The following is a 20,256-nucleotide window of genomic DNA, read 5'->3' on the forward strand; positions in this document are numbered from 1 at the left end:
TGACTCGGCGCGCTCCCGCCGTGTAGCCAATGGTGGCGCGGGGCGAGCTTGAGTGGGCGGGGCTCCGGCGGAAACGCTCGGCGCCGGCTCGGAAGCGCCCTCCAGCGGCCGGAGTTGGAAAGCCATGCTCTAGAGCTGGAGGGAGCCCCGCCCGCGCCCGCTCCCTGCGCAGGCGTATATCATGCTGCTTAGTCCAGCTATCCCGGGCCAACGCTTCCTACTGCTTTCCTCCGGTTAGTCCTGTTTTCCTGGCGTCGGGCCAAAGTCGCCTGTGCCGCTCCAGAGGCCACCGTGGTTAAAAATTAACTTGCACAAACACAAACTCCAAAGATGGGAACGAGGTTAAATAATCACAGGGTAGGCATGTTTCAGAACATAACGGAGCTGTCGTAAAGAATGGCTGAGCTCGAGGTATTAGCCCTCACGGGGTGGTACTTTTTTTTTTTAAGTCGCTTGTAGATAATTTTCATAGAATGCTAAGTTTGATGAAGCTTATGTACTTCAAATCGATTACCTTAGGGGGTGAGTTCGAGGGTGGAGCCACGTTATAGGAGTGTTTTCAGCATTGACGTGAGCTAAATTAATGATCAAGAAAAACTCACTGAGGCTTAGTGGTGCACAGCTTTAATCCCAGTAAATGCAGGCGGATTAAAGTGTAAATTTGAGGTCATCCTGGTCTACATAGTCAGTTCCAGGTCATCTAGACAATCCAAAGGCTAATACTGAGTCCCTGTCTTAAAAAAAGAAAAAAGGGGGCTGGAGAGATGGCTCAGTGGGTAAGAGCACCGTCTGCTCTTCCAGAGGTCCTGAGTTCAATTCCCAGCAACCACATGTTGGCTCACAACCATCTGTAATGAGATCTAGCACCCTCCTCTGGTGTGTGGGCATACATGGAGGCAGAATGTTGAATACATAATAAATAAATAAATCTTTAAAAAAAAAAAGAAAAAAGGAGAAGGAAGAAAGAAGGAGAAAGAAGAAGGAAGGAGGAAAACTCTAGCAAGAAATATTATTTCAATCATAGTGGCACACACCTTTAATCCAAGCACTTGGAAGGCAGAGGCAGGCCTGCCTGGTCTACAAAGTGAGTTCCAGAACAGCCAGAAATACATAGAGAGGCCCTGTCTCATAAAATCAAAAAATTAAAAATAAAGGAAATATATTTGCACATTGTTTCTGTGGAACACACATAATTTTATGAGTGCTTTTAGGATCGAGTTCTCTGAGCAGTGGTGGGCTGAGGGTCACCGTAATCTCTTGCTTTCTGTTGCCAGTTCATCTGTCCATATACCCACCTATGTGTGCATTCAGGAGGTGGGAAGGAGGAAGCAGGATGAGCAAACAGTGAAATCACAGGGCTGGCGGCCTTTCTCGTCTTTCTTGCGACTTTTACTAGCTCTGAGCGTGTCTAGGTTGTGCTGGCCCATAACATCTGTGGTGCCATATTTAAGTATCATTCCCTTTCTGGAAGTATCATATATGAAGCATCATTCCCTTTGGTGCCTGCCTTGAGTTCCAGGGAAGGTCAAGCGTTGATAGATAACGTTTGTCTGAGAACTGCCTGGACATCACTGATGCTCGCAGGCATTCCATGTTAAAGTTCTGGTCTCTGGCTGGTGAAGCTACTGGAAAGTGACAAGAGGAAACTTATAAAACAACAAAAACCCTTTTATTTGTATGAGTGTTTTGCTTGTGTGTGTGTCTGTGGACCACAATGGTGCCTGGTGCCCAGGGGCACCAGGTCTCCTGGAACCTGAGGGAGCAGGTTCTGAGTCATTATGTAGCTGGCAGAACCTGAACCCACATCCTCCAGAAGAAAAGCCAGTATTCTTAACAAATGAGCCATTTCTCTAGCCCCAAGTGGTGAAAACTTTTATGAGGTAAGGCCTAGTAGATGGCCATGAGGGGCGTGCCTTACAGGGGACTTTACCAGTAGATGGCCACGAGGGGCGTGCCTTACAGGGGACTTTACCAGTAGATGGCCACGAGGGGCGTGCCTTGCAGGGGACTTTACCAGTAGATGGCCACGAGGGGCGTGCCTTGCAGGGGACTTTACCAGTAGATGGCCACGAGGGGCGTGCCTTGCAGGGGACTTTACCAGTAGATGGCCACGAGGGGCGTGCCTTGCAGGGGACTTTACCAGTAGATGGCCACGAGGGGCGTGCCTTGCAGGGGACTGTGGGAGTTTAGTCTCCTGCTTTCAGGCCATCAGATGGCTTTAGCTATGCTGTGCACCTGATATTGTGCTGCTGCCTCTCTAGAGGCCCCTGAACAATGGATCAATCAATCATGGACTTGAACCACTCAAACAGCCAAAACTAATCTTTCCACCTTCTAAGCCGACTACCTCAGGCACTAGCTACTGGCCTTGAGTTAGAACATCCACCAGGCTTTCTGGCCTCCTGGCCCTCCTTCCTTCATTTATTCAGTAGGAAGGACATGCATTCCTGCAGGTCAGTTTTCCACCTGCAATCTGCGTGTCATGTAGTCTCACTGCTGACAAGGTTGCCAGGATTAACTTTCATGGGAAAATACCTGACCCCTTAGCCCAGTGCTTGGCAGATGCCAGTATGCAGTGAGGGCTGATAAAGCCAGGAACATATGCATGTACATACAGACCTATGGATAAAGAAAGGGAATGGATTAGACTAGCCTATTGCTCGTACAGAGGACCAGGTTCAATTCATGCAAGCAACAGGCAAAGCACTCATACACAGACAATAGTAAAATAAATCTTTTTTAAAAAAAATACTTATTTTTATTTTATGTATATGGGTGTTTTGCCATGGGTGTCAGGTCTCCTGGAACTGGAATTATAGACAGTTCTGAGCTGCCATGTGGGGTTGGGAATTGAACCCAGGTCCTCTGGAAGAGCAGCCAGTGCTCTTAACCACTGAGCCATCACTTGAGCTTGGTAAAATAAATTTTTAATAAAATTAAAATGAATCTCTAGGGCTGGGTGTGGTGGTGAACACTTTCAATCAAATCACGTAGGAGGCAGAGGCAGGTGGGTCTCTGAGTTTGAGGCCAGCCTGATCTGCAGAGTGAGTTCTAGTTGAGCCACAATAACACAGATCCTGTTCAAAAGTAAAGTTTTTCCAGTGAGTGAACTTGTGAAGGAGAAAGGAATACACGATGGTATTGCTCTGTGGGCAGCTCCACGATCTTTTCTGCTTTAAAATTCAACGGCTTCTTTCCCTTCCTTTTCAGCTTCTCCCTTCCTGCTCTGGGTGTTGAAGTTTGTCTTCCAATGCAGAAAACTAACTTATACTAGCTCATATAAGTGTATTTATCCATATCCAAAAAACAAGTGAAAATGAAGCAGTCTACCCAAGTACGGCCACACAGTTGGGGAAGCAAAAACAAGTAGACCAATTCAAGGTCCTCCTCAGCTACATAATGAGTTTGAGGCCAACCTAGAATAATTGTGATCTTGTCTCAAAAACAAAACCAAGAAACTTGGGCTGGAGAGATGGCTCAGTGGTTAAGAGCACTTATTCTTTTCTTTCCTTTCTTTTTTTCTTTTTTGTTTTTTCGAGACAGGGTTTCTCTGTGTAGTGCATTTTTTTTTCTTCGAGACAGGGTTTCTTTGTAGCTTTGGAGCCTGTCCTGGAACTAGCTCTTGTAGACCAGGCTGGCGTCAACTCAGAGATCCACCTGCCTCTGCCTCCTACGTGCTGGGATTAAAGGCGTGTGCCACCACCGCCTGGAAAGAGCATTTCTTCTTGCAGGCCTGGGTTTGGTTCCCAGCACTTGCACGGCGGCTCACAATTCACTTCAGTTCCAGGGGACCACACGCCCTCTTCTAACCTCGAGGCACGCCCCACACTTGTGTGCTTGTCAACAGTTGAGCAAGCACTCACACACGTAAAGTACAGAACAAAAACCAAACAGAAACCAAAACAAATGCAATTATCCAGGTTTTACCAAAAGTATTAAAAACGGGCTGCTGCCTCATACCGCGTCAAGCAGCTACGAGTTTCTGGGGTGGAGACGGCTCTCCTGCCTACAGTCGTGCAGCTCAGGAGTATGGAGAAACAGTTACTTGTTTGGACCTCTAGATTCCTCCTGAAGCAAATCCTGCTAAGGAGCTGGGGAACACCCACCCGTCTCAGTCTCTGTGACAGAAAGGACAACAAACAGAACAACACAACTGAAGATCTCTTGGCCGTTCCAGAGCATCTGCAGCTGAACCTGAAAGCCCTCAGGAGGCTGCGGCATCTGTGAGATCCTGAGACATGCCCTCCCTTGTGTACTGCTCAAGCTTCTGAGTCAAGTTGGACTGACCACTGATTTTTCTGGCCACCCTTCTTCCTGACACAGGTCTCAGTTGTAGTCCTGGCTGACCTGGGACTCCTTATGTAGACCAGGCTGGCCCTGAGCATCGAGTTGCACTCTGGTATTAGCCTTCCTATGGTCTTTTTAATCCCGTTGCATTCCTCTAGAGTCAGGGCACAGACTGATGATGCGACCTGCTGGCAAGATTGCTTACCCAGCATGCACAAAGCCCTGCACTGGCTCTCCAGCACCCCACAGATAGAGTGTGGTGCACAGCCTAGTAATTCCACCACTCGGGGAGTGAGAAACAGGAGGATCGGAGTTCGAGGCTGTCTAGGCATGGTAGTGCACACCTTTAATCCCAGCACCTTGGGAACAGAGACAGGCAGATCTCTGTGGGTTCAAAGCCAGCCTGGTCTATAAAGGAGTTCCAGGCTAGCCAGATAAACAGGACTACACAGTGAGACCCTATTTCAAACAAAGAAATAAACACAGAAGAAGTTCAGGGTTATCGCCAGCTACCTATATGGGAGTTTGAGGTCAGCCTGAACTATACAAGAGCCCATTTTAAATAAAATCCTAGCATTTACTTATTTCATCTTGAGAGAGAGTCTCACAAAGCACAGGCTGGCCTTGAACTTAGTATGTCTGATTCTCCCGCTTACCTGAGTGCTAGGATTATACCTGTGCACCGTCTATAATCTGGTTAAAATTCCAGTTATTTAAAAGACCTTAGGCTGAGCAGTGGCAGCTCATACCTTTCTCATGCCAATCCCAGCAGAGAGCAAGGACCATCTCTGAGTTTGAGGCCAGCCTGGTCTACAGAGGGAGTTCCAGGACGGTCAGGGCTACACAGAGAAGCCCTGCCTTGAAAAGGAGGTATCTAGGCAACACCGTCCCTGTCAGAATGAAGTACCTCCCCAGGGCCGCATTCCTCCGCAGCAGAGTGTGGCACCGATCAACACACTACACACTCAGTGTTTGAGGCCAACCCTGGAGGCTGCAGCACCCCACACTTGCGAGCGCACCTGGGCTGAAGCAGATTTCACTCCTGCAAATACACTGAGGAGGTGAGCAGCCGATAAGCAGTGCTTTCAAACTGACTGGGGTTCAGTCAGTCAGGCCCAGCGGCACACATCTGCATTTTCAGCACTTGGAGGCTGAGGCAGGAGAACTAAAGTCTGAGATCAGTAGCAAGTAACCCTGTCTTAAAAAAAAGGTGGGGGGCTAAAGTCACATTTTCCTCCATTTCAGTGACTGGAAACCTAGACTACGGATAAAACTACCTGGGAACTGGAAATGTCCAGAGGGAAAGCTGTGGGAAGTTCACCACAGTGCCACCAAACGTGACTGCTCGTCCCTGTCTGTCAGGGAGTCCTCACAGCTGCTTAGAAAAGAGGTTGTGGCTGGTTTATGGTACAGTGAGCACAAAAGAACACAAACCCAGCACAAACTTAAATTAAATAGCATGATTTAATTTACTTGCTGCTCAATCCTCAATCCTCTTAAGTTAAAAAAAAAAGTTCTAATTAACTATTAACGTTAATGAATTAAAACCTTCCAGAAACATGAATCCAAAAGGCAATGTCCAACAGGTGAGATGAGCCGGGCAGTCTATGGCCTTTGCTGTTTCGGTGTGGAACACTACACATCAACGGAAAAGAAAATCTCTAGGTTTTCAGTTTTATTCTTCTAGAGCACAACTGTGTGGCCTGTGACTAAGCTCGTTCTCCCAGCAGGTACACGATGAACTCATAGGTAGACAGCACAATGGCAGTGTTGGGGATCTGCCGGATGAGCTGAGCAAACAGTCCCCGGTAGAAGGCGAGGTAGCCTTCCTCCCGGAATACCAGGCGCGCCGTCTGCACGAATGACTTGTACTTGGTGCCTTCTTCTCGCAGCCGTGTCCTGATGACCTCTGTGGGAGAGACAGTGTGAGGAAGTCAAGGCTTTGTGTCTACTGGGCTTCGTGGTTCTCACCTGGACAAGGCAGTCACATGCTGAGAGGGACAAGGAAAAGCTAAGTTCTTTTTTTTTTTTTTTTTGGTTTTTCAAGACAGGGTTTCTCTGTAGCTTTGGAGCCTGTCCTGGAACTAGCTCTTGTAGCCCAGGTTGGCTTCAAACTCACAAAGATCCGCCTGCCTCTGCCTCCTTAGTGCTGGGATTAAAGGCTAAATTCTAGTAGGCATAGTGGCACATAGTTTCCCAGCACTCAGGAAACAGAATCCGGTGGATCTCTGTGAGTTCAAGGATAGCCAGATCTACACAGTGAGAACCTGTCTTGGAGGAAAAAAGAAAGAGAGAGAGAGAGAGATAGGGAGGTAGGAAGGTAAGAAGGAGAAAAGACAAGTTATTTTTAGACCATATTCTAATTAGTCTAAAAGATTTCCTCTGGTCTCCCTACTCTGTCTAGCTGAAAAGCCCCCTGGTCTCCATCCCAGCACACTGGCCCAGTGCTGGTCACTTCTGCTTGAGCAGACCTCAGAGCTGGGAGGGACCTTTGTGGCTTGCTGGGTGGTGCTCCAGAATACAATGGGACCTGACCCTTGTTCCCGAGACTCTGGTGCAGCTGTCACTGCTGTGCCGGGGCTTCTGAAAACACAACCTGTTCTCACAGCAAATGAGCTGGTTTTTAAGCAGGTGGGTGGGACAGTAGCTATCTCGCTCTTGCATCTTGGCTAAGGGTGCAGCTCAGCAGCAGTGTCCAACATACACAAGGCCCTCGGCACAGTCCCTAGCATTCTGACAGACAAAAGGGACCTGGTTTGGGAGGCAGAGGCAGGTGGACCTCTGTGAGTTCTAGGTCAGTCTAGTCTAAAGAGCAAGTTCCAGGACAGCCAGGGCTACATAGAGAGCTGTTTCATAACAAACAAAAAAGACCAACTAGTAGATTTATGTAGCATTCTACTCATTCGTCCCCCATAACTTTTTTAATCAGGGAATTTTAAGTAAAGTCCAGTTTTGGGATTCTTTGAAAACAGAGGTTCAGTAACCCACATTTCGGCCCAGCAAACTCTTGCCACGCTGGGGTGGAGCTGAGCAAGGTAGAGGCCAGCACTCATATGACCTGTGTCAATGCAGACAATGATGGCATCACTCTGTCCTGCAGGGACAGGGTAAGCATCTCCTGAAGTCTAGAGCATCACTTTGGCTGGATCAGACATGCTTCACCAGGGAAACTCTGCATATACTCTAGACTCAATCCTACTGTCACATGCAGCTCACGTAAGGGCCACGCAGCCTATGTCACATGCATTTCAGTCTGTGCTACCAGAGCTGTGGTGTCTATGCACAGTAACAAACCTGACATTTTTGCTTTTTGTTTTTTTTCAAGACAGGGTTTCTCTATGTAGCTTGAAACTGGCTGTCCTGGAACTCATATTGTAGGCCAGGCTGTCTTTGAACTCGGAGGGAAGGCCGCCTTGGCCTCCCAAGTGCTGGGATTAAAGGCTTCTCACAGCCGGGCGATGGTAGCACACGCCTTTAATCCCAGCACTCGGGAGGCAGAGGCAGGCGGATCTCTGTGAGTTTGAGACCAGCCTGGTCTACAAGAGCTAGTTCCAGGACAGGCTCCAAAACCATAGAGAAACCCTGTCTCGAAAAACCAAAAAAAAAAAATAAAATAAAAAAAAAAATAAAATAAAATAAAGGCTTCTCCCACCAACAACTGTTTTGCTGCTCTGGGAGAAAAGAGCAGAGGGAACTGTACCGTGTGGGTAAGCGATGCAGGAGGCGCATCCCTTAGAAAAAGCCGCAGCTGCCATGAGTCCAAAAAAGCCGGAGGAACTTTTCTCAGCTCCATCCGAGGAGGAGACCACCGGAGCTTCTTTCAGATACTTCTTTAAACTCTCATAAATAGCAAAGCAGATGATAGTCTCTGAGATCCCAGCATAGGAGGCAGTCAGCCCTCTATAGAAGCCACGGATGCCTTCTGTCTGGTACACATGGCGCGCACACTGGAGTGTATTCATTTGCTTGCAGCCTCTCACCCTGTCAGAGGGGAGCAATGATAGGTGCTGAGAGACACATCACACACAAGTCACATGAGGGTCACCCATGACACAGAAATGACGAGGGAGAAGAAACCTGTCTTTCATGTTCTGAGGCCACCTTGCCTCTGACCCACTGTGAGACAAATTCAATTAGCTGAGAAACCTGATGGCCCACAGAATAGATGGCATCTGAAATGACAGTCATTAAAGTAGGCTTGTAGCCTTTGACCCAACTGTAAAAAATGCTAATGGAGGATAATATTTGTCAGAGAAAACAGCTGGGATCACTGAAATACCTAAAAACAGGACTAGCTAGGTAAACTGTGCCACAGACACGATGATAAGTTACGACAGCAAGAGATAAGGGAAAGTTAAGTGGGAAGTCAGAGACGCCTTCATCCCAGCACTCAAGAAGGAGAGGCAGGCAGCTCTCTGAGTTGAGGCCAGCCTGGTCTACTGCGTGAGCTCCAGGACAGCCAGGGCTACACAGAGAAACCCTCTCTGGAAAAACAAAAGTTGGGCAAAATGACATACAGAGTCAGACACTGTGACACCAGAGGGACTGCTCAGGGAAAGGCTGCTGGACATCTCCTTTTTGGTATGCTGGGGTTTGAACTTGGGGCTTTGAGCACGGCAGGTAAGTTCTGTACCACTGAGTTATCCGCCAGCTCACGGTGCTCCTTCTTAACATTGTTCTCTGGAATGTGATTTGTGTGCATGACAAAGAACAAACCCATGGTCTCTTATATGGGAAAAAGGTACACACATGCACATATGTATGGATATATTTATATGTGTGTACATGGATATATCTATATTTCTTCTTAGCTATGCTGTATAGAATTTTTAATCTAGACATATTACTCATTTATTTATTTTTAAATATTTACTGATTTATTTACTTTACATATGTGTGTGTGTGTGTGTGTGTGTGAATTGTGTGCAGGCATTAGATCCCTGGAACTGGAGCTATAGGCTGTCGTAAGCTGCCTGATGTGTAGGGAACTGAACCTGCATCCTCTGTAAGAGCAGAAAATGTTCTTGGCTGCTGAGACATAGCTCCAGCACACAGTGGTAGATTTTTATTCTGTCATTTCCAAGGTTGGTGAGAACCCCTGCCTTAATCTTTTTTTAAAAATGGCAATTCAGAATGAGCTAAAATACTCCATTTCTTACTATTCTTCTGACTCTGTCCTCATTTTACAAGGAAAGTAACAGAAATATCAACCTATTTTTTGTTTGTTTCTTTTATACATATTCCTTTTTGTCTCTAAACAATGTCCTCTGCTCAAGAGTCACTGAAGACTCACTCTGTTTTATAGACTAAGTGCTGCTGATACTAGACTCATGAATGGAAAACAAGAGCTTAAACAGCTCACGCCTGTAATACCAGGCACGGTGGCTCACGCCTGCCTGTAATACCAGCATTTGGAAAGCTGAGATAGGAGAACGGATTGAGTTTCAGGCGAGCATGGATAACAGAGTGAGGCCTTGTTTCAAAAAACCAATAAACTAAAGAACAGAGACAAGCTGGGGCTGGAGAGATGGCTCAGTGGTTAAGAGTATCAGCTGCTCTTCCAGAGGTCCCAGGTTCAATTCCCAGCACCCACAAGGCAGCTCACAGCTGTCTGTTAATCCAGTTCTGGGGGATCCTATGCCCTCACACAGACATACATGTAAGCAAAACACCAATGTACATAAGATAAAAGTATTTAGAAAGCAAAAAGAGACAAGCTAAACTGCTGAACTTCTGGACTCTCTTCTCTCGCTCCCATCTTTGTGCGCCCCCCTCCCCCCTCTGCACCTGCACCGAGCTCCTTTCCTCTGAGAGGGTGGAAGCCACCGTAGTCTCAGGAGGCTCCGCTATCCTCTTCTCGCTCCATCCGGCCTAGGTTGTACTATGGACCCTCCAGCATGCTGGGTGCCACACACCCCTTGTCCCTCTGGACTCCACTCTCTTAGCACATTGGTTGTAATGTTGTATGAGAGAAGGCAGGAGCAATTTCCCTGGCAGCCACTGGAACAAGACATGCTCACAGATGTTCACAGAGCCCACCTAAATAAAGGTCTAAAATGTCCTGAGCACTAGAAAGGATCTCAGTCAACTGCTGCTAAACACAGGTGACATTAGGACACTGAACACTTAGCACTAAGGTGATACCAGAGGCTGCCAGGAAACAAGGCTTGCCAGAAGCTTGAAGCACAACCACAGAGAGGAAGGGCCCAGTAAGGGACTGCATACTCAGGAAGATGGACGTGTAGGGCACACACGACACTTTGGGAAAACTTTAGGCAAAGTCTATCTCGCGCTCTCCCCTTTCTTAGAGACAGCTAAGGAAAGATGCCCTGAAAATCACAGGAGTTCTGGCCTGCTGAGACATCTGACTTTTGTATAAAAAAAGCATTATTAGTATATCACATTTTTTTTTTCTCTGTGTAGACTTGGCTGGAACTCACTCTGTAGCCCAGGGTGGCCTTGAACTCACAGAGATCTGCCAGCCTTTGGTTCCTGAGTGCCGGGATCAAAGGCGTGTACCACCACACCCATCATATCACAGATTTTTAAAATATTGATGAATTTATTTCAGTTGGTTTCCATTTCTTTAAAAATCTTTGTTCTAGCCAAGGGTAGTGGTTTAACCTGTAAGCCTAGCCCTGGGGAGGCTCAAGGCAGCAAGACTGAAAATCTTGAACTACATAACACAACTGTCTCATCAGAAAACAAAGCTCGGGGGCTGGAGAGATGGCTCAGCGCTTAAGAGCATTGCCTGCTCTTCCAAAGGTCCTGAGTTCAATTCCCAGCAACCACATGATGGCTCACAACCGTCTGTAATAAGGTCTGGTGCCCTCTTCTGGCCTTCAGGCATACACGCAGAAAGAATATTGTATACATAATAAATAAATAAATATTTAAAAAAAAGTAAAGAAAACAAAGCTCGGTATTTCTGTAGGCGTTACCAGAACATAAGGGAACACAGCATAGAATACATTAAGAACTCCAGGTTAGGGCTGGAGAGATGGCTCAGTGGTTAAGAGCATTGCCTGCTCTTCTGAAGGTCCTGAGTTCAATTCCCAGCAACCACATGGTGGCTCACAACCGTCTGTAATAAGGTCTGGTGCCCTCTTCTGGCCTTCAGGCATACACGCAGAAAGAATATTGTATACATAATAAATAAATAAATATTTAAAAAAAAGTAAAGAAAACAAAGCTCGGTATTTCTGTAGGCATTACCAGAACATAAGGGAACACAGCATAGAATACATTAAGAACTCCAGGTTAGGGCTGGAGAGATGGCTCAGTGGTTAAGAGCATTGCCTGCTCTTCTGAAGGTCCTGAGTTCAATTCCCAGCAACCACATGGTGGCTCACAACCATCTGTAATGAGGTCTGGTGCCCTCTTCCGGCCTGCAGGCATACACACAGATAGAATACTGTATACATAATAAATAAATATTTAAAAAAAAAAACTCCAGGTTAGGTTCAGGGCAGACGGCTGGCCCATCTGGGGCTATAATTAAAGTGCTCTCTCTTGTGTCGTAGGCTAGACAGCCAGGCCTCTGTAGAGTCCAGAGCACACCTTCTGACATGGGGTCCACAGAGAACCCCAGAGAGAATACCCATGGAAACTGGACCATGGAGAGGACCTCTGTCCATCTTCCTTTGTTCTCTGTGCCCTTCTCTTCCCACAATACCACCAGTATAGATCTCAGAAGACAGTTCTACACACACATACAGAGAATCCAGAGGGGACAGCTAAGGACCTCTGCTTTTAATCCACACTTGGCAATGGGAGAAATAAAGGAACCACACCAGAACTCTCAGATAAGGAAGGAACTATGAACTTACTTCCGTTCTAGCTGCATCCTCGTTTTAACCATCCAAATAGGATTCATTAAGGTATTTGTGACAAAAGCTGGAGGGAAAAAACAACTGTCACTGATATAGTCAGTGTGCACTGGAGCTGCCTTTACCATACAGTACTCGGAAGTCAAGCTGCATCCATCCATCCATCCATCCATCCATCCATCCATCCATCCATGTATGTATGTATCTATCCATCCATCCATGTATGTATGTATCTATCCATCCATCTATGTATCTATCCATCCATGTATCTATTTATCTATCCATCCATCTATGTATCTACCTGTGTATCTATGCATCTATCTATCTATCTATCTATCTATCTATCTATCTATCTATCTATCTATCTGTCATTATCCATCTATCCATCCATCCATCCATCTTCCCCGCAGTGCTAGAGCTGTTGGTACTGTCATACATAGCCTTTTCCAGCCTCTAGGTGGTGCTGCTAGCATTTGGTTCATTTGAATCCTAGGGCAAAAACTATTTAAAATTTCAATTCAGAAATAATTTGTCTTTAAACTTGCTGATCTTTATGTTTATCTAACACTGAAACAAGTGTTAAGTCTTCAGTTACCTGAATTCAAACTTGGAAACTTAAGGAAACTGATGGACCCCCAGGAATCATTACTTTGGTTAAGCCTTCTGCAGCATTTTAACATTCCAGATCAGCCCGAATGCCAGTGCCCAGCTCTCTCTCCTGCACCCTGTGCCCACAGTCCTGAGGAAGCAGGCTAGTTAGACACTAGGAGGGCAGTACTTGGAAAGGCTGCCTTGAGGTGTGCTAGCTTTAACCAAGGTCTTCTGGGTTAATGCTACATACACTACAAAGCTGATTAACGGGGGTCAGGGTCACGGTCAGTTCACCATGGATCAACCTATTTTGGAAAGATGTACCCCTTCTCAGGACTCAGCATTAAGGGGAATCTGTTCTTGTGTGAAGTGGTTTAACATTACTTTCTGCTCCGGTTAAAAATCATAATCTGGGTTAGTAATCCTATTAAGAGTAACAAAGGTAAATAAAATTGGTGTGGCTATTTCTTTCTGTCAGCAGAAGGCAGGAATTCTAAAATGCTGATATAAATTCTCTAAAAACACCTTTAGATTTAAAGGGACAAAGGTCTCCTAGCAATTTAGGAGGCCCGTTTCCTTACAAGTATTCCCTGAGGGAACATCCTGCCCTGAGCTCTGCAGTCAGCAACAAGGACTTCCTTAAAAGAGAACAGACTACAGAGGTAGGCCGATCTCTGTGAGTTCAAGGACCGCCTGGTCTACAGGCTCCAAAGCTACAGAGAAACCCCCGTCTTGAAAAACTAACCACCCCCCCCCAAAAAAAGAACAGCCTGTCTGGAAGCACAGGCCTTAAGTTCAACCTCAAGTGCCACATAGCACACAAAGCAAGCAAGCCTGATCCTCGCTGTACGGAGCAGATGCACCCCAGATATTCAGGGGTCAGACAGAAGGCAGCTCCCACTCCACATTAGAACCCAGTAGGGAAAGCAGGAAGACGTGAAAAACACATTCATGTCCTTTAAGAGAAGCACAGCTCACCAGTGCAGGGAAGCACGTGCGTCTGCAGGGAATAAGAAGCTTGAGTGGTCATAGCAAATGAAACCAGTTTACAAACTGCTAACAGCCTTGCTCTACCAACAATAGAAAGCTTTTGGGAAATGACTTTAGGTGCACAAGAGGCAGGGAGTTAACTTCTAATTCCTGGAAAGAAAAAAGAAAGCAAGACAAACACCACATGGTCTGGAATGTGAATCTTCATCTCACTCGTGAGGTAACATACCTGCAGAACCAGCCGAGAAAATGTGCACAGTATTGCTATTAGGCACGAAAATGCCATTAAATTGTTCTTTGGCTTTGGAGTAACATGCAAAGTACACGGCCCTGTTAGGACAAAGAGAGATTGCTGAGGAAAACATCGAGGCACTTTAAAGTCTACACATCCCTCTGCAACATCTACAACACACAGGATTACAACATCTACAACAGCATAAGGGGTCTGAGGTTGGACTCACCCAAGCCTGCCACCGTACCTGGGATGCGACAAAAGTGTTCAAGACCACAGAGTAAAATGAGATTTGGGTAACTCATAAAAGTCCTTCTGCATTCTTTATTCTGGACAATGTCAATCATTTGAGTAGAAATGCATGCTGCCATTTTTAAAAGTCTAGCTTTCTCAGATGGGAACTTGCTCTCCTTGTCCTCCCTGAGGTGAGAGTACTCCCGGGAGCTCTGCAGCAGGAGCAGGCTTCAACCCTGCCATGCAGAAGAGAGATGCTTCTCGTTGTCGCTGCTGAATGCTCAGCGTAGGATCCTGGCTACTGTTGAACAAGCTCCCAGGAGGCCACTGGTTTAGACTAAGCTCTGGCACCAGATCCCATCAGACAGGACGAAAGATGGGGGTGGGGAGTAATCATTTGTGCTCAAGTTTCCAGTTCCTGTTACCAACTCAAGCTACCCGGCCCTTCGAGTAAAGCAGGGTTAGAGAAAATAACAGATCCCACAAAGGGACAAGTTCCAGTCAGCATGAACAGGCTCCCTCTGCTGTAGTCCTTCTAAGAGAGGAGCCTGATGTGAATCAGTTCATTATTTTTCTATTGTTCTCTCTGTTCTTCCCTTGTAACTCAGAAATGTATAACTTTTTGATCCAGCTTTTCACTGCCTTGTTCTGTCTAAACAAACAAACACACCAGTCTTATTTTATGGAATAAAGCACTTCCAGATTCCAGAATAGAAAAGGCAACTAAAACCTGTATACTACAGCGTTAGGACTTTGGCCTGGGACACACACTGCAACCTGTCCTTTTACACACACAGTTCCCTTTTCTATTAGCACTGCCCAAAACTTTCTGTGATTCAGAGAGACTAGCTGTGCATGGATAACGAGCCCGTGAAAAGTGGCCAGCATTTTCATTAATTAAAAAGGTGAATGGAGCCAGCAGCTTAATGCACTGGGGCAGTGCAGTTCTGCGAAGGCTTTAAGGAGAAGTAGAGAACCAACGATGTAATGTTATAGGAAGCAAAGTCTAGGAGCCTTTAATTCCTTCAGACTGCTGGTCCTGAGCCACCTGCACATCTGGCTGAGAAGGCAGATTCTGACATGGATCTGCATGTGCCGTAACACTGGGCATTTCTACACCCAGGGACAGACCACATACTGCACTCAGGGTAAGAAATCTCACGTAGAGAAATCTGAGTGCTGATGGCAGATTTATGTCCCCATTTTAAAAAACCAACCAACCAACCAACCTATGGTAACCACTGTTTCTCCATGTCTGACAAGTTTAGGCAATTTCTTGTTTGTTTTTGTTTTTCTTTTTTTAAAAAAAAATGTTTTATTATTTATTATCTATACGGTATTCTGCCTGCATGTACACCTGCAGAGGGCATGAGATCTCATTACAGATGGTTGTGAGCCATGATGTGGTTGCTGGGAATTGAACTCAGGACCTTTGGAAGAACAATCAGTGATCTTAATCTCTGAGCCATTTCTCCAGACCTTGTTTTTTTCACAGAGAACCGTCTGCTTCTGCCTCTCGAGTGCTGGGATTAAAGGAATGCACCACCACCACCTGGCTATGTTTAGGCAATTTTAACACAGGGGAGGGGGGAAGCAGCCATTCAACAGCATCACTCTTGGGAAAGAAGAGATTCACTACTGCATGCTAATCTTGGAAAGCTCGCGCAACAGCCAAGTGCTTACCTTGATGGTGCAACTCCAACCAAATTTGGACCCAAGCCTCTAAAAAGTGACTTTGGTCCCTCCTTTTCCAGGATCGACCTGAACGATAAGAAAAGACATAGCTTTAACATCTCCGAGACACTTTAGATGGGGTGCTTGGGCAAGTGCGACCTAGGGCACATGAAGTCTGAGTTTGAACCTCAGCCATAAAAAGGGTGTGGTGATCTACACCTCTAGCCACAGCCCTTAGAAGGTGGGAGCAGGAAGATCAGAAGTTCAGAGTCATCCTTGGCGACAAAGAGTCTGAGGCCAGCCTGGGCTACACAAGACTGTCTCAAAACAAAACAAGACCTTTGAGCAAGGCCTATCTTGGTAGTAAGAGAAAACCTTCATGTCACCTCCTTGAAGGGATAACATTTAGGAGACCCTAGACTCTCACTTCCCTCTGCTACAATGTAAAACCAGAAGGCTGCAGTATCAGACAGGGATGCTACAAAGATCTTGTACACCCAAAAGAAAGACTGCCCGAGGAAATCTCTGGTCCTGTTTCTCAATTCCGCTCACTTCAGTCTGCAATCTCACTTCCTCAGGAGGCCGAGGCAAGGTCTGTCTAGACCACAGTGAATTCAGGGCAGTGAGCCCCGTCACAAAATAAATAAAGTACAAAAATGGGGGAGGTATGAGGATGCAAGCCAGTGGCAGAGAGGGTACTTACCTCACACACGGGAGACTATTTGGGTCTCAGTTCTGTCTCCTTACACCTGACCCTACTATATCAGTGGTTTTATTGTCATTTCCAGAGGCAGTCTCACTGTGTAGCCCAGGCTGTTTTCAAACCTGCCAGCCTCCTGCTGCACCCTCCTAAAGTCTAGGATTACATGTGTATAACACATCATATTTAATATATGAAATTTTTTTAAACTTACTTTGTGTGTGTTGGTGTGTGTGCGTGAGAGAGAGAGAGAGAGAGAGAGAGAGAGAGAGAGAGAGAGAGAGAGAGAGAGAGAGAGGCCAAAAAATGGTATTGAATCCCATTAAGCTCAAGTTATAGGCAGTTGTGAGTTGCCCATATGGGCCCTGATGTTACATCTCTAGGAGAGCAGCAAGTGCTCTCAACCACTGAGCAGCCTTTCCAGCCTCGGGAAGAAATTCTTGAACTTGAAGTCTACACTGTGGTTTTGAGGACACTTTGCTCATGGTAGATAAACAAGAAGTACTGCACAGGGTAAACGCATGAGGCACACTCTCAGATGGCTCGTTAGGTGTGCATGAACACAGCCACACTGAGAAGGCGGAGGTAGTAAAATGCTGGCAGTGTGTGAGTCTAGAAGAGGGTGTAAGTCATTTGTGCCATTCAAGTCACTTTTCTACTATTAAATTATTTCAAAACAAAAGGCTATCTTTAAAAACCTCAATAAATCTTAATACAGGTCATAAAAACTGAGACCAAAATTCTAGCACATAAAGTTTATAAAAATCAAGGGTTAGAGGAAACACTTCTTGGGCTCCTATCAACACAATGCTTCAAAATAAAATTCATGGTCACGATGGCCAAAAGTAAACCACCTGGCTGTTGACAGAGGCACAATTCAATGTTTTCAATGAAAACCCCTCACTTTTCTTATTTTCCTGAGGACTGTTTCCAAAGGTCAAGTTTCTTGATCAGGACATGTCTGCAGAAGTGCCTTGAGGGGACCTGCTCCTGAGACTGAAGATTCAAATGCTCTTCACTTGACAGTCGCTCGGTGTAGATTGCAACTGTGGTCTGCAGTAATGAGCACCGTGCGGCCTAGAGGCTACTTAAGAAGGTCAAGGGGACCTCTGGCTCCAGGAGGCTGGGAGTCCTCATCCATAATGCAGCAGGGAATGCGTGTCCTTAAGTGACTCCCGCCTTTTAAGAGCTGAAGAAAGACAGTCTCCATAGTTACGCATTGAACAGTGGCAACAAGTCCGATCTGTTACATAAGCTGAACTTCTGCCCTGCCTGGGTGTTTATAAGCTCTTCTGGGACAATCAAGTTCCCACTACACAGCACATGTCAGCTCTGAAAGACCAAGGCAGAGCCCAGGCTCGCCCTCTCACCTGCATGCCACCTTTCATATTGGAAACACAGGTAAAAGTGATCGATCAGTCTTGTTTGGAGCCCTCTCTCCCCAGGTTAGACCTGCACGTATAGGAGAGGCAAGAATCTCACCAAATATCCATCACAGCAAGGCAGCTTTGGAAAGACATGGACTAGCTGATATGGACATTAATTTTCAGATTGAAATAGGGGGTGAAGAGATGGCTTGTGGGGGTCACAATCACTCGCTGGTCTCCAGCAGCTGCATCAGTCTGTCACTCCAGCTTCAGGAGATCTGACTCCTTGTCTGGCCGCCTACATGTGTATATGCCCACATACAGACATACTCATTTAAGCATTTTAAAAAATAATTATTAAGCCGGGTGGTGGTAGCGCACGCCTTTAATCCCAACATTTGGGAGGCAGAGGCAGGCGGATCTCTGTGAGTTCGAGGCCAGCCTGGTCTACAAGAGCTAGTTCCGGGACAGGCTCCAAAGCTACAGAGAAACCCTGTCTCGAAAAACCAAAAAAAAAAAAAAAATTATTAAGACCTTTAAAAAAATCAAATAAGGTACTTCAGTTAACTTAAATCTTCACTTTAAAAAAGTACTTTTTTGGCCAGGTGGTGGTGGTGCACGCCTTTAACCCTAGTATTTGGGGAGACAGAGGCAGGCGGATCTCTGTGAGTTTGAGACCAACTTTATCCACAGAGCAAGTTCTAGGACAGGCTCCAAAGCTACACAGAAAAACCTTGTCTCGAAAAACTGAAGGGAAAAAAAAGTACTTTTAAAAAAAGGAGACACCTGACAAAGCATTATTTTAAAAAATTATGTGTTGTATATTGTATAGGTGTATCCATGTGGAGGTCAGAGGTCACGTCAGGCTTCTTTCTCCTTCCTTCTCCATCCTTTCTTTTCTTTTTTCTGAGATAGGGTCTCACTGTGTATCTCTGAGATACCGTGTATTTTCTGAGATAGGGTCTCACTGTGTATCTCTGAGATACCGTGTATTTTCTGAGATAGGGTCTCACTGTGTATCTCTGGCTGGCCTGGAACTCAGAGATGTCCCCCCTCTGCCTTCTGAATGTTGGGATTAAACTGGAACCATATTAAGCCGCCTTATTTATTGAAACAGGGTCTCACTAAAACCTGGAGCTCACTAACTGTGCAAAACTAGCTACCTAGTGAGTTCCAGGACAAGGCTGGTGTCCTCCCACCCATGCTGGGATTACAGGCACATATACATCACCAGTTCTATTTTTTTTATGGTTTATTTCATGTCCTGGAAGAGCAGGAAGCACTCTTAACCACTCTGCCATCTCTTCCAGCTTTGGAAGTGGGTGTTGAAACCCAAACTCAGGTCCTCACACTTGTACAGCAGGCATCTTATTAGGCACTGAGCCATTTCCCCAGGCCCCTCCCACAAAGCATTTTTTTTTTAAATGTGTGTGTGTTTGTGTGTGAGCTAAGTGCACTCCTTTAATCCCAGCACGTGGAAGGCAGAGGCAAATGGATCTCTGCTGAGGTCAGCCTTATCTACAGAGCAAGTGCCAGGACAGGCTCCAAAGCTACACAGAGAAACCCTGTCTTGAAAACAAACAAACAAAAATTATGTGTATGTATGTGTGTTATGTGTAAACTGGATATCTCCTACCATATGGAGTCTGGGGATCAAACTGAGGATGCAAGGCCTGGCAAGTGTCTTACCCGCTGAACCATCATGGCACCCCATCCCCCATCTTTCGAAATAACTTCTTCCATTCTTCAGCAGCGTATATATTTTTCCTAATAAGTTAACCTAAGACATGTGATTCATATTTTAAAGACTTGTACACACACAATTTCTTATGACTTTATAACAGTGCTCACAAGAAGGGTAGGGCAAGTAAGAAGCACCTGAGTTTTAAATGAATGGCCACATTAGTCATCTGTGCTTTTGACAACCACAGTGTTTCCTAGAATTCAGAACAGAACCCAGGATGGGTCTTGTAGTGCATAGAAAAGGTCTGGGGCTTGTCCTTGCTTATTGTCTCTCTCACAAAGAGCCCTTCTGGTTGAGCATCACCCCTGGGCTTGGCTCCAGAGGCTGAGTGGGAAGCAGCCCTCTTTATTGACCACACCACCCAGGACAGTACACTGTTTGATGTTTCGGGATCTGAACCACAAGAACATCCACGTGGCATGAGGGGATGCTTCTTCAGGTGGGAATCAGGACTCACCATCCAAAGAAACTCTGCTGCAAACCTTCCCTTAAGAAGCACAAGAAAGCACCCACTAGAAACAGCAGCACACGTGTGTCGCCATGGTGGGAGGCTAGGAAGCCCTTTCCAGGACCAGTACTGACTTGCCCAATTTCATAGAATCACTTTA

The 20,256-nt window shown here is 46.0% G+C and overlaps 1 protein-coding gene across 1 annotated transcript in view; it reads right to left on the reverse strand.

The window, feature by feature from the left end:
- Positions 1–5,732: 5,732 nt before the first annotated feature.
- Positions 5,733–20,256, reverse strand: part of Slc25a33 (solute carrier family 25 member 33) — a 29,491-nt gene continuing 14,967 nt past the window's right edge. Inside the window, exons 3-7 of the mRNA XM_075945391.1 lie at positions 15,847–15,924; positions 13,927–14,027; positions 12,117–12,183; positions 7,988–8,268; positions 5,733–6,196 (exon numbers count right to left, since the gene is read on the reverse strand). Coding sequence (XP_075801506.1) covers positions 5,997–6,196; positions 7,988–8,268; positions 12,117–12,183; positions 13,927–14,027; positions 15,847–15,924 — 727 coding nt within the window. The 3' untranslated portion in view covers positions 5,733–5,996. The remainder of the gene's footprint in view (positions 6,197–7,987; positions 8,269–12,116; positions 12,184–13,926; positions 14,028–15,846; positions 15,925–20,256) is intronic.

Source organism: Microtus pennsylvanicus, chromosome 13 (assembly GCF_037038515.1).
Source record: "Microtus pennsylvanicus isolate mMicPen1 chromosome 13, mMicPen1.hap1, whole genome shotgun sequence".
NCBI lineage: Eukaryota > Metazoa > Chordata > Mammalia > Rodentia > Cricetidae > Microtus > Microtus pennsylvanicus.